The following is a 13436-nucleotide window of genomic DNA, read 5'->3' as shown; positions in this document are numbered from 1 at the left end:
AACGTGGAAAGTAAAGTGTCTGGAGTAGCTGCGGCAAAAAGCTTGTGGAAAGCTTGTGTGTTACATTTGGTCCTTAAAATATAGAAACATTTTCTTGATTGCAGTGGTGAAAATAATTTATATTTTTTACAATTTACTGATTTAACAGCACCTTTGGACTCGTTTTGGAACTGATATTTCCAGCACAGCCATTTTTTTTTTATGTAGACAGCAAAGAGGTCTGTACATTAGCATTCCCATTCAACAAGACCTGCCAAACCTAGACTCTTTGTTGAATCGCTTGGGGTGGCTCCCACCCAAATAATGGTGAAAAAGGGGGTATAAGACATGTTGGCGTTCAATAGTTTCTCTTAAGGAATGTGAGATGTACTATACTTTCATTGACTCTTCATCGTGTATGCTCTATATTTATCTCTCTATAACAGTTCCTCTGTCATTACATTACATTTCATGCTCAACAGTTCATATTTGTTTGCCTGTGTTTTTGTCATGTGACCAGAACCTTGCTATGACGTTGTTGCTGAGGATGAGGACCAAACTTCATCAGGTCTTCGGCGACTCTCTTTGAAGAAGAAGGGCCTTAAACTCAAACCAGCCGCCTGGGTCTCTGCTACCAAATTAGGTGATCGTTTGACCTACGGTGTGCGGACTCCAGGGGGCAGCACTCCCACAGAAGTCTCTCTCATAGACTTTGGAGAGGAGTTTCCATCGATCACACCTTCACCCTCTCCTGTGATGGAAATCCAGATCCCAACCCTTGCTAAACTGGCCCTTGAAGCAGAGAACATTTTGGACAGAACCCCTCCTCAGAGCCCCTCACGCTCTCTACCCCGCCCCCTTCACCCTACCCCAGTGGTGGACTGGGACGCCCGGCCCCTTCCTCCACCCCCAGCCTATGACGATGTAGCACAAGATGAGGATGACTTTGAAGTGAGCTCTATCAACAGTGCGGAACGTGGAGCTGATGAACCATGCTCTCCACGTACGCCCTGCACTCCTACCAGTGAGTGCAAACCTCATGTAGAGGACAATTTGTTTTTGCCCTGCAGGCAGAGTAATGCCTGCACCTTCTCGCAGTCTGCTGAGATCTTCCAAGAGCTGCAGCAGGAGTGCATGAGACACCTCAATGTACCGGTGAGCTCTACCAGCCCTTGTCTGGAGACACACCGCCAGATTGTCCTAACGTTTTCTGAAGACAAACCCCAGATACCCCCACGCATCCCCATACCACCCCGTCCAGTCAGACGTGCTGGTGGCGATTATGCCCGCTGGTCTGGTGAGCTTTCCCCAGTCTCAGGAATTGAGGACATGGAGCGTCCACCCCAGATCCCCCCACGAGACCCCCTCTCTCAGTCTGGCTCACGCACACCAAGTCCACACGTGGGCTCCCCTCAGACTCGCAGCAGCCTCTGCTCAGCCGCCTCCATCTGCGGCCCATCCTACCTCTCCACCTCACCTGCTAAACTCATGCCAACCACTCAGAGCTTCGCCTCTGATCCCAAATATGCTGCTCCCAAGGTCATCCAGGCACAGGGCAAAGATAAGGAGCAAGCCAAAGGGCCCTGCATTCTGCCTATTGTACGTGATGGCAAGAAGGTCAGCAACACGCATTACTACCTCCTGCCTGAGAGGCCTCCGTATCTGGACCGCTACGATAAGTTCTTTAAAGAGGCAGAGAGCGGTGAGGAGAAGAAGCAGATAAACACAGCTACTGTTAAGCCCATGGTCCATCAACAAGGGGAACTCAAGTCCAATTTCTCCACCAATAACAACAGCAGTTTGACAGGTTCTGGATTTAGAGGTGGGCTAAAGAACTCTCACAGCCTGTGCCGAGTAAGCTCTGATGGCTCATTTAACAGGGCTGACGGCACCAGCAACCACGACAGAGTCCGACTGGTGAGAGATTTTGAGGTTTTGTATTAAACAGATCCTTTTTAATTACTGGTGGTTCTCTTTCAGAATGTTTAGAAAAAGTTGTGTGCTTCCAACATAAGCAGTCATGTTCTTTTTGAATGTTAGAATAGTGATCTATGAGGAACTTGGACTGTCAGTGTTGAGCAGAGTAATTATCTTAATAATTATAATAGTGCAGCATGCAGATAGCCCAATTTTCTGTTTCATAACCCAGTGAGTTTTTCTTTGGATAACTTCATTACGGCAACCCTAAAAAATATATATAAAAAACACTCCCTCCCCTTTATGCTTATTTAGTTGTTTAGGGGAAAATCTAAGATATAATTTTGGGTGAAGACAATCTCAGAATGTTTAGCAGTGAGTTACCTGAGAAAATGTGTCCAAGACAGCAACATGGTAATTATATTTAGGAAGAGGCTGAATTAGTGTGGATACATGCAGATTCTAAATCGTGTTAAAGGGATACTCCACACATAAATCAAAATTCTGTCATCATTTACTCAAGTTGCAAGTTGTTGCAAACCTGTATGAATTTCTTTCTTCTGCTGAACACAAAGGAAGATATTTTGAAGAATGATTGTAACCAAACAGTTGTTTGGCATCATTGACATCCATAGTAGAAAAAAAAAAAAATACTATAGAAGTCAATGGTGCCAAAGTTCCAATCGTTCTTCAGAATATCTTCCTTCGTGTTCACCAGAAGAAAGAAACTCAGTAAATGATGACAGAATTTTCATTTTTGGGTGGAGTATCCCATTAAAAGCTAAATACACTGTCTTTATTCTCCACTCTACCAGTGGTCAAACTGGTTTCTTTATTTAATTCAATTAAAATTGTTTTTGTTATGCTATGCGTTGTTTTGCAAATTACATTTGTTCTGGGTTCAGGCGAAATTCTGAGCTTGCAGCTTCCCTCTCCTCGGACAGCACACCAAATACGCATATTTTTTTCTTTATTTGATATGTGAGTGTGATCTTGTGAAATGGCCTTAGTGACTACTTGTACAGGCTGTAGCACAGAAAAGCAGTTCATAGGTTTTGAAACAGAGCTGTCTGTTAATTAATTGTATAATTAAGTATTGAACTAGGCTCACATTATTCTCTCTGATTATCCAAAGCACTCCTTTGCTGGCCATCTATGGATTTAAGTTCATAAATTGGATTTGCCCTGTTTAGGTGCAGGAGGCTGTCCATGGAGTAACAATTGAAGAATGCCAGGTGGCTTTACAGAATCACAGCTGGAATGTGCAAAAGGCTGTACACTACTTGAAGGTAACAGCCATCACAGCTGTCTTGATTCACTGGCTGGTTAATTGTAATCTGATTAGGGGCCAAGCACCAAAGGTCTTCTTTTTCTCTCTTGAGTCTATGGCAGCCCATATAACTGCGAATGGGAAAGTTATGAAATTTGGCACACAGATAGAGGACAGTCTGAACAGTTATAGCAAATTTGGATTCCACCATTTAGAATTTTTCAAACTATATATATATGTATCTTCTGACCAAACTTGGTTTGTGTTATGACAACCATGACCTGAGGGTACCTGCACTGTTTTGACGCATTGCCACCTAGTGGTCAGGAGATATGAAATATTTGCATTTTTGCTTATAGGACGGTTTGGCTATGGTAGAACGATACAGGGTTTCCTTTGTCCGGTAATTACCAGGAATTGCATGGGAAAAAAATAAAACGTCCGACAAAATTAAATCTGCATTGCTGCATTTCAAATACAGCGCATGCCTAAAACATGTAATATAGACCTAAACAACCAATGATTGAGTGAGATGTTTTAAATATGGCCAGGCAGGGTAGCTTTAAAAGCTTTTTTCAGAGGCCAGAAGCGACGGACGATGATGAATCAGGAACATCTCATTATATAGATAATGAGATGTTCCTGATTCCTTATACAGTGGTTCTAATCTGCGCACTCTTAGGCTACAGGTTTTTTTTTCTCTTGTCAAAACTGAATAGCCTATGTTCATCAGAGGTTACTATATCAAGCAGGGACACGTTTGTGTGCATTTTATTTTGTGATTTCACCGGAATGAATAGGTGGGGGCGCAGCCTGATTTCAAAAACAACAGATTTTAGCCCTAGATCTTTTATTTAATAGCGAACTAAATTAATGATCTGCTAGTTAACTGGAGAACTGGTTAAATTTTCACCTCCAGTTTTCCTCAATTGGACTAATTAAGTGGTGATATTTGAGGCATATCATCAAAATGTCTGTAAAACAAAAACTTTTTTCTAGCGGGAATGATATCCAATTTTTCCACATCGGCCATTTTGCCTTTTGTCATAAAATGCTATATATTACGAACACATTGGCGTATCGTTACGAAACTCAGAATGTGTCTTTGGCACCATGCCCTGAACGTACTCAAAATGTTTCAGGGCAGCATCACCTTGTGTTCAAAAGTTATATTGACATTTCCAAAAATGCGAATAACTTTAAATTAAATACCCTATTGTCAGTCTTAAAGGGATACTCCACTTTTTTTTTGGAAATAGGTTAATTTTACAACTCCCCCAGAGTTAAACTGTTGAGTTTTACTGTTTTTGAATCCATTCCGCCGATCTCCGGTTCTGGCGGTACCACTTTTAGCATAGCTTAGCATACATCATTGAAGTGGACAAGACCATTAGCATTTCTCAAAAAAAATGACCAAAGAGTTTCGATATATTTATAACTATGCTCTCATTCCTGCGTAATAATCAAGAAACTTTACTGTCATACCATGAGTGCAGCAGGCGTAATGATATGACGCAGCACCTGAAAATAGTCCCCAGCTCATTAACTTGATTTGTCAACTTTGGCCTTTTCAACATCCGCTCACTTACGAGTAAAGGACAACTTGTGAAAGATCTTCTCGTTGATCGTCAGTTTGACTTTTTGTGTTTAACAGAAACGTGGCAACAGCCACATGACTTTATTTCACTCAATGATTCCTCTCCCCCGGGGTTTGTTTACATCTCTCAACCACGTGATTCTGGCCGAGGGGGAGGTCTCGCGATAATTTACCGTGAGAAGTGGAGGATAGCGCCTGTCAATGTTCCTGTCTGTCACTCATTTGAGGCTACTGTTTGTCAGCTTTCTGGACCTACTCCTACCATTGTTGCTACGTTGTACCGTTCACCAAAACCTAACAAGGATTTTATCAATGACTTTGCTGCCTTTCTGACTCACTTACGCTGCCTTCACACTGGCAGTTGAAATCAGCTCCGTAATACGCAATACGTTCCCAACGGACGTCGTACTACACAGTGAAAAGCGTCGGACGCGGGTAGAACAAAAATGGCGGAGAGATTAAAGTTTGATTCTGTCAGTTCTGTATGATCTCTCTGATTAGGGTTATGCTGCGTGAGGAAAGTTGCTCAGGACGTTGACATGTCAGGTCGGCTAAAAAATGTGATATAGTGGTCAATAGTTCAATGTCTACCTTCAATTTAATTGTATTAACTGCCCTTATAAACGTTAGAAAGTCATGAAAATAAAAAATGACATCACAAATTATCGTTATAAAATCAATATTTATTTTATTAAAAGTTAATAATTCAGGTTTGTTTATCAGTACCATAGCAACGGTCAACTTCCGCTGGAATTGTTGGATAGGAACCGTCCGTAGCTTTTCGCAAGAGTTCAAATTTTTGAACGCATCCGGATGACCAACGGACACGATTTTCTTCGCACCGCACTCGGTCGGACCCGTTTCGGATCCATTCGCATGCGGTCTGCGAATCTCCATAGGAAATGAATGACTTCCGGTCGTTTCGCAGCCGCATCGGAGCTGATTTCAACTGCCAGTGTGAAGGCGGCGTTATCCACACTTTCACCAAATATAATACTTTTGGGGGATTTTAATATACATATGGACAATGTCGATAACACTCTCACCAAAGACTTCACATCCTGTCTGGACAGTTTCGGACTTCATCAATACATAAACTTTCCAACTCACACTAAAGGACATATTTTGGACCTAATCTGCTGTTCAGGTGTTACACCTATTAACTGTAAAGCAGATCCTTTCCCTTTCTCTGACCACATGCTGCTCTCGTTCAGCATTAATCTTTCACTCTCTAAATCTAAACTCCCACGTACTATAACATTTCGAAATATTAAGGATATCAACTTGGACAATTTATCTACTGGCATCACTAGCCTTCCCAGTATCGACTGTTTTTCTACCCCGGATGAACTGCTCTCTCACTACAATTTTAATCTTAATAACCTCTTTAATAACCTTGCACCACTGAAAACCAGGACAGTTTCTTTTACCCTCTCTGCACCTTGGTTTACTCACACTCTTAGAAAATTGAAAGCAAAAGGAAGACAACTGGAAAGACTTTACAGGAAAACCAATCTCACTGTGCATAAGGATATGTATTCTAAGCACATTCTCCTTTACAAAGATCATATTTCTAGGGCGAAAACCACTTACTATTCTGGTTTAATCAGTTCAAGTGAAAGAAATTCAAAGGTCCTTTTTTCCCTTATTACAAACTTCACAAAACCCCGGGATCCACATCCTCCTCACTTGTACTCTTCTGATTTTTGTAATTCTATATTATCATTTTTCTCTTTAAAAATTGAACACATCCACCAGCAACTTATGTCTACTTCTGGTCTGAACTTACCAGTCTCCATTTCATTTGCTCCCACTGATTTATTTACAGCATTTGCCTTACCATCAATAAATGAAATTTCGGAACTCATTAAAAAATCCAATTCTTCAACCTGCAGATTAGACCCCCTTCCTACTGCTCTTGTGAAGGCTGTTACTCCTCTTTTGTCCCCTTTCATCACAAACATTATTCATTCTTCTCTTGCCACTGGAATTGTTCCTTCTTCTCTTAAAACAGCTGCTGTAACTCCAATTCTTAAGAAACCTGGTTCAGATCCCAATAACTTTAATAATTTTCGTCCTATCTCAAATCTCCCATTCATCACCAAAATTCTGGAAAAAATAGTTGCTGCTCAACTTCATACACATCTTTCCGAGAATAATTTATATGAACAATTCCAGTCTGGTTTCCGTTCTCTTCACAGCACAGAAATGGCACTCCTTAAAATCACTAATGACCTTCTTCTGGCTGCTGATTCTGGTTTATTATCTATTCTTCTTCTGCTTGATTTGAGCGCAGCATTCGATACAATCTCACACACTATCCTATTAGACAGACTTTCCTCTATCGGTATTACTAACACGCCTCTTAACTGGTTTTATTCCTATCTCTCTGGCCGCACTCAGTTTATTCAGTTAAAATCATTCACTTCTCATTCAGTTCCTGTCACCACAGGAGTGCCCCAGGGCTCTGTCCTGGGACCCCTGCTTTTTATTATTTATCTTCTTCCTCTTGGTCACATTTTCCGTAAATATCAGATTCAGTTCCATTGCTACGCAGATGACACCCAGCTCTATCTTTCAACAAAACCTAACTCAATACTTCCACCATTTTCCCTTACTAACTGTCTCCTTGACATAAAATCCTGGTTCACTTCAAACTTCCTTAAATTAAATAGCACCAAAACAGAATTGCTTCTTATTGGCACAAGATCAACATTAAACAAACTTCATAATTTTTCAATTCCCATTGATAGTTCCTACATCTCCCCCTCCCCTCAGGTTAAGAGTCTGGGTGTCATCTTAGATAGCACCCTCTTGTTTACGTCTCATGTTAATAATGTTACCCGGTCTGCTTATTATCATCTTCGAAATATCAACCGTCTGCGCCCTTTCCTTACGCCTCATTCCACTGCCATTCTTGTTTATAGTCTAGTCACTTCTCGTTTAGATTACTGTAATTCCCTCTTGTTTGGCCTCCCGCATAAAACAATTCGTAAACTACAAATGGTCCAAAATTCAGCTGCTCGTATTATCACCCGTACCCCCGCTATTCATCACATCACTCCTATCTTACAACAACTCCATTGGCTACCTATCATTTATCGTATCAACTATAAAATACTTCTCCTAACTTTCAAAGTCATTCATGATCTTGCCCCTTCATATCTTTCTGATCTTCTCCATATATCCACATCTGCTCGCACTCTTAGATCCTCCTCTTCCATCCATCTCACTGTTCCCCGTGTCCGCCTTGTTACTATGGGTAGCAGAGCTTTTAGCTGCTCTGCTCCCCAACTCTGGAACTCGCTTCCACCGGACCTCCGTAATATTGATTCCCTCTCACATTTTAAATCAAAACTTAAAACCCATCTTTTTAGAATAGCTTACTCCCTCTGACTATGTTGTATTTTAATTGTATTGTAATTTTTATTGTTTTGTTTTGTATAATGTACGGTGACCTTGAGTGTCAAGAAAGGCGCCTAGAAATAAAATGTATAATAATAATAATAATAACTTCCAGCGTGATGGAAGGTAGCCTATTTTCAGGCGCCGCACTCATGGTACGGCAGTAAAGTTTCTTGATTATTACGCAGGAATGAGAGTATAGTTCCTAGCCATATCAGCCTAGAAAATCGCAACTTTACATTTTCCGTCTGTCTTAGTGCACGATGTAACTACATTAAAATATAAAAACATTTTGGTAATTTTTTTTTTTTTTTGAAATGCTAATGGTCTTGTCCACTTCAATGATGAATGCTAAGCTATGCTAAAAGGAGTACAGCCAGAACCAGAGATCGGCTGAATGGATTCAAAAACGGTAAAACTCAACAGTTTAACTCTGGGGGAGTTGTGAAATGAGCCTATTTCCAAAAAAAAAAGTGGAGTATCCATAATCGATTCCTTTGGTCAAGCTGAGAACATAAATGCCGATTTTTGTCATAGTCGGCCGAACTTCTTATCTGCCATTTTGATTTTCTTTAAAACCCTACTTTTTCAAACTCTTCTTAGACCATTGCTTCAATTTTCACCAAAATCGAATCGCATCATCTTAAGACCATGCTGTCAAAACAAACATTATGGATTTCCCATGATGCCCAACCATGCTTGCATGATTTACTGTGCCTTTTTTGTGATTGGCCCTTTAATTACTGCTTGCAGCTATATTTGTAATTTAATCAGTTTAGAAGTAAATCCATGATGTTCATTTAGAACCTAATGCCTTAAATGACTCTTTTTCATGTTCCCCTTCTTTGGTTCCCAGGTGGAGCAGCTCTTCTGTCTGGGGCTGAAGACGAGGGTGGAGTGTCATAAGATTCTAGAGATGTATGACTGGAATCTGGAGTTAGCCAGTACACAAATGTTGGACTCTTATGGCTCGGTCAAGCTAAGGTAGGACAGTCTTTCTTTTTGTTGTTCTGTGCTGCCCCCTTCTGATAGTTTAACCTCTCCTTATAAACTCCTCATCTGCAGCATGAGTCTGTCCTTTGTTCATAGCACCCAATTCCAATTCCATTAAAGGGTCACTCCATCCATTTGCATTAAGCTTTCCATTGTTAGAAACCCAGTTATACTATTGAATGGTCGTGCAACACTCTCTCATTTTCCCCTGAGACGAGAGAAATCTGCTATTTACCTTTTTCACTTCCTCCTACAATGACGCAAAAATCGTCAGTTTACGTCATTGTAGGAGGAAGTGTAAGAGAGGGGGATTTCTGTAAAAACTACAAGCACTAGTTCCCACCCTTTCAAACCCGCCCATAGGGGGTCGGACCTAATGCGCTAACAGACCAATCACAAATCAGTGCCAGTGCGTCTGATTTCCCCGCAGAAATGTTTTGAAAATATGGACGGATACTGAATACGCAGACAGATGCATTATGGAGGATTGGGATTACACATCTTTTTTGGAAGCTAAGCTAGCAGGCTCTTGTTCTGTGGAGAAAGCTGAGTGGTAGCTTTAGGTGGTACCGTCCTCTTTTTCCCGGATATGTTTGGCCATCGATGTCCGGGATTCAGCTTTTTGCAGTCACCATTCATTGTTTACATGTAAGTTACAACTTTTGTTTCAATCTAACTGAATTCATTCTGATTGCTGAATCTGAATGTAGTGTTTACATGAACGCTAAACAAGTGATCAGTTGATGTGCGTTTTAACATTGCTAAGAAAATTACCGCTCCCCCATGAGAGATGCGAGACCGGTAACTTGCGTCTCAGGTGCTGCTCATCGGTAATCACGCCACCAGAATCACGTCTTTCTCCACACGGCCCTCACTCGTCCGGCTCGCCACAGTAAACATGACTCGCGTCGTTCTCCAGTCCACACAGCCCTCACTCGTCCCGCTCGCCACAGTAAACATGGTGAACGAAGACTGTAGTACGTAAAAGCCCAATCCCGGACATTTTGAGCGATCTCAAAACACGTTTCCGGCCAGACTCATCACGGAGACTCACTAGTAGCCAAAACTGTTGTTTACCTACTGTACGGTTACCGGTAGGCGTGGCTTCCTAGGGCAGCGAAGCAAGTGCATTCTGGGAGTTGTTGTCTTTCATCCACATAAGCCAAAAATACATTTTGTCTTTTCTCAGTCTAGAAAGCTCCAAATTCAAAAATAATTTCACATTTCTTCTACATAAATTACCTATTTAAAATACACATTCATCTTTCCAGAGGTGGAATGACCCTTTAAGCAGATGACCAAAATGGATTTTCCATACACTGATTATATTTTCCAGCTGGGCAAGGCCTATTCTATTTAAACCACCTCACAAATGCTCATTATGTTTCATCAAAAAGCTTGTGATGCTTTCCAACATCATGTCACATGCTGCTTAAAAACTTTCATGGAATTAATATACACCATTAGTTACAACATTTGAATGTGTTGTACTCAGACTACAGTGAAAATAACCCCTCGAACCAGGAGAAGAGACAAATTTGTTTGCTGAGCCTTCAGGCAGTTTTCTTTAACCCTGTACAGAGATGTTGCATTAACTCTAATTTCTGTCAATAACCTTAAATGTAACAATAATGCCCCAGGGAATACTCATGCTAATTTTAATCACTTTCAGTACCTATCCCCATTTTCCATCTGTTGTAGACATTTCTGCTGCAGGAAAACATCCCGAGAGGGGGCTCAGTCTACAAAAAAATGTAGTGTTGTGTGTGTGTGTGTGTGTGTTAGTCCAAAGTCAGCACATTTTGATTTATTGCTGCCTGCAAAAAGAAAAAGAAGTTTTTACACCTTCACTACTTAGTTGTGCAGTACTGCATTACAAGTTGCTCTCCTGGCATTTTTTGTGTAGCTTTTAATTATAATGTTTGTTTTTTGATTTTCCTTTTTCCTATTTTTCATCGCTCCCATTTTTGATTATATCATATTGTCCTGTATTGTTATCTTGCCAGTGCATTAGTTTAGTTTAAGTTTTTGTCAATTTCTATGCATCAATTCTTTATTTATTTCCTTTTTTGCAGACGATGATGGATTGGAAAAATCCTCATGCTCTAAAAGACTGTTGAGAGCACAGAGGGGACACTAAGGGCCAACCAGGAATCTATCCTAACAAGCACATTTTACCTCCAGATCTGGCGTGTGAGCGCGCGCGTGTGTGTGTGTGTTTGTGTGTGTGTGTGTGTGTTATACAAGCATAAGACAGTGACTGTTCCTCCTCAAATCTCTCTCTAGGGTGCAATACAGGTTCACACAGGTCAATTTTTAAAGAACCCGCTTTTATTTTCCAGTGGATTGCAACAGATGGAAAACAAGGTGCTGCTTGTCATTTTTCATAATTTTATACGAGAAGTGAATAGACAGACTTATGAAAGCCGTACGTATGTATATATTGTCAGATGTTTTGATTATATATGTGCATCTGATTGGAATAGTTCCTTTTACATTTGCTTTTTTAATTTAATTTCTTTTGTGTGGGTCACTTGTAACAGAATAAGAGTTATTGAAACCTGACCTATTTCAAATGTATGTACAGTATGTTAAATTGATGTATTATATGTTAAAGCCCTTCATGTTAAACTATCATGCTCTGTCCCCCAGGCTGAGAGACTTAAGACCCTCTCTCCGCCTTTAGTATTATTATTTTTGTACTTTGCTCATGAATCATTTTAAACCAATTGATTTTGCTGGCGTGACAGTGAAGTCACAAAACAGTTTTATTATTTTTATTATTATTTGCACAATGCTTCCAATCTGAAAGTTAAAGACAAAACGCTTGAAACTGCATCAGGAGACCTCCAAAGCACAATTAAAGTGACTGAACCTTTTCATTTTTTACAAATCACAACTGTTAACGTGTTTGTTTTAATGTGGTTGGCACGGCACTAGACTCAATTAGTTTCTCCTATAAAGTTGCACAGTGATGCCGTGGCATTTTTGGCATCATAATGTTTTGTTGCTACAACACATGCAAAAGATCTGCTTGAACAGTGACCAACGAATAACAGAAATAAATAGATAAATTAAACAGTAAAAGACAGAAATGTTAAAAGTATAAGACAGCCTGTACAACTGAATGGCAGTCTAACTGTGTTGTGTTTTGACTGTAGCACCCTTACTTTATGAATGCTCAGTATCGTATGTGTGGGTATCACATAGATGCTGCTTCGCTGTCCGCCGTCCTCTCCTTTGTCCTGGTAATTTAAGAACAGGACTTGTAGTATTTGTTACCCTGACAAATTCTGTGTTGTGCATGATGGAACACCATTCTTCACCCTGCTGCTGATCATCTGAAGATTCAGTCAAGAATGGAAGCTAGTCCTAGTCTTACATTTATGCTGTTGTAATTTTAGGTAGACTAAAGCGAGTTAACCGATAACCCTGTGTTCCCATTCACATGTTCATTAGTTCCATTTTCCAGATAGCTTTAGAAATTAGAACCTTGGTATTCTAATTTTGTAAAAAAAAAAAAAAAAAAAAAAAAAAGCATAATGATGCAAAATTTATAGTATATAATATAAATATATAAATGTATTTTTTATTAAAATGATTATTTTTTATCTTTTTCTATGGAAGTGTCTTCATATTTTCTTTCTTCCTCTTCAACACATTTTAAAGATGATAAAGTGATGCAAAAGAATGCCAAAATATTAAGGCAGCTATAAATTGTATGAATGCAGACCCATTTATACTGTGAAAGGACACCAATTATACCTAGACATACCTTATTGTGGATTTTTTTTTTACTCACATTTTTTCTTGGACCACCCAGGGTTTTTAAATTCTATTTTGAAACCCCCTTCACTAGAATGTATATGTCCTGCACCATGGATGCGAACTCAAAGTGACTTTCTAATGCCTATGTGGATGGCTGTCTATATATAAATATTCTGTCTAAAGTAAAACATATTTGTAATTAGGTCCATACTGTCCATTTGCAAAGTTATACATATCTCATGTCACTTGTGTTAATATATTATTTTGATCATTCTTTTAACGCTTTCTTATCCCGGAGCTGTAGTCCACTGTTGGAGCAATCATTAGAAAATGGAAGAAGCTAAACATGACTGTCAATCTCCCTCAGACTTGGGCTCCATGCAAGATCTCACCTTTTGGGGTCTCAATGATCCTAAGTAAGGTGAGAAATCAGCCCAGAACTACACAGGAGGAGCTGGTCAATGACCTGAAAAGGGCTTGGACAACCGTTTCCAAGGTTACTGTTGG

At 40.0% G+C, this 13436-nt stretch overlaps 1 protein-coding gene across 9 annotated transcripts in view; it reads left to right on the top strand.

The window, feature by feature from the left end:
• tnk2b (tyrosine kinase, non-receptor, 2b) overlaps nt 1-12780 on the top strand; it is a 113125-nt gene extending 100345 nt beyond the window's left edge. For 8 of the 9 annotated variants that reach the window (XM_039672016.2, XM_039672021.2, XM_039672013.2 and 5 more), the window contains 4 exons: nt 500-1896; nt 3090-3185; nt 9025-9152; nt 11237-12780. In XM_039672016.2, coding sequence (XP_039527950.2) covers nt 500-1896; nt 3090-3185; nt 9025-9152; nt 11237-11243 — 1628 coding nt within the window. In that variant the 3' untranslated portion in view covers nt 11244-12780. The remainder of the gene's footprint in view (nt 1-499; nt 1897-3089; nt 3186-9024; nt 9153-11236) is intronic. The other variant, XM_039672022.2, reaches the window with a different exon arrangement.
• The last annotated feature ends 656 nt before the right edge of the window (nt 12781-13436 follow it).

Source organism: Pimephales promelas, chromosome 5 (genome assembly GCF_988280905.1).
Source record: "Pimephales promelas chromosome 5, fPimPro1.hap1.1, whole genome shotgun sequence".
NCBI lineage: Eukaryota > Metazoa > Chordata > Actinopteri > Cypriniformes > Leuciscidae > Pimephales > Pimephales promelas.
The sequence above is the reverse complement of the archived record's forward strand: the minus strand, read 5'-3'. Positions and strand labels throughout refer to the sequence as shown.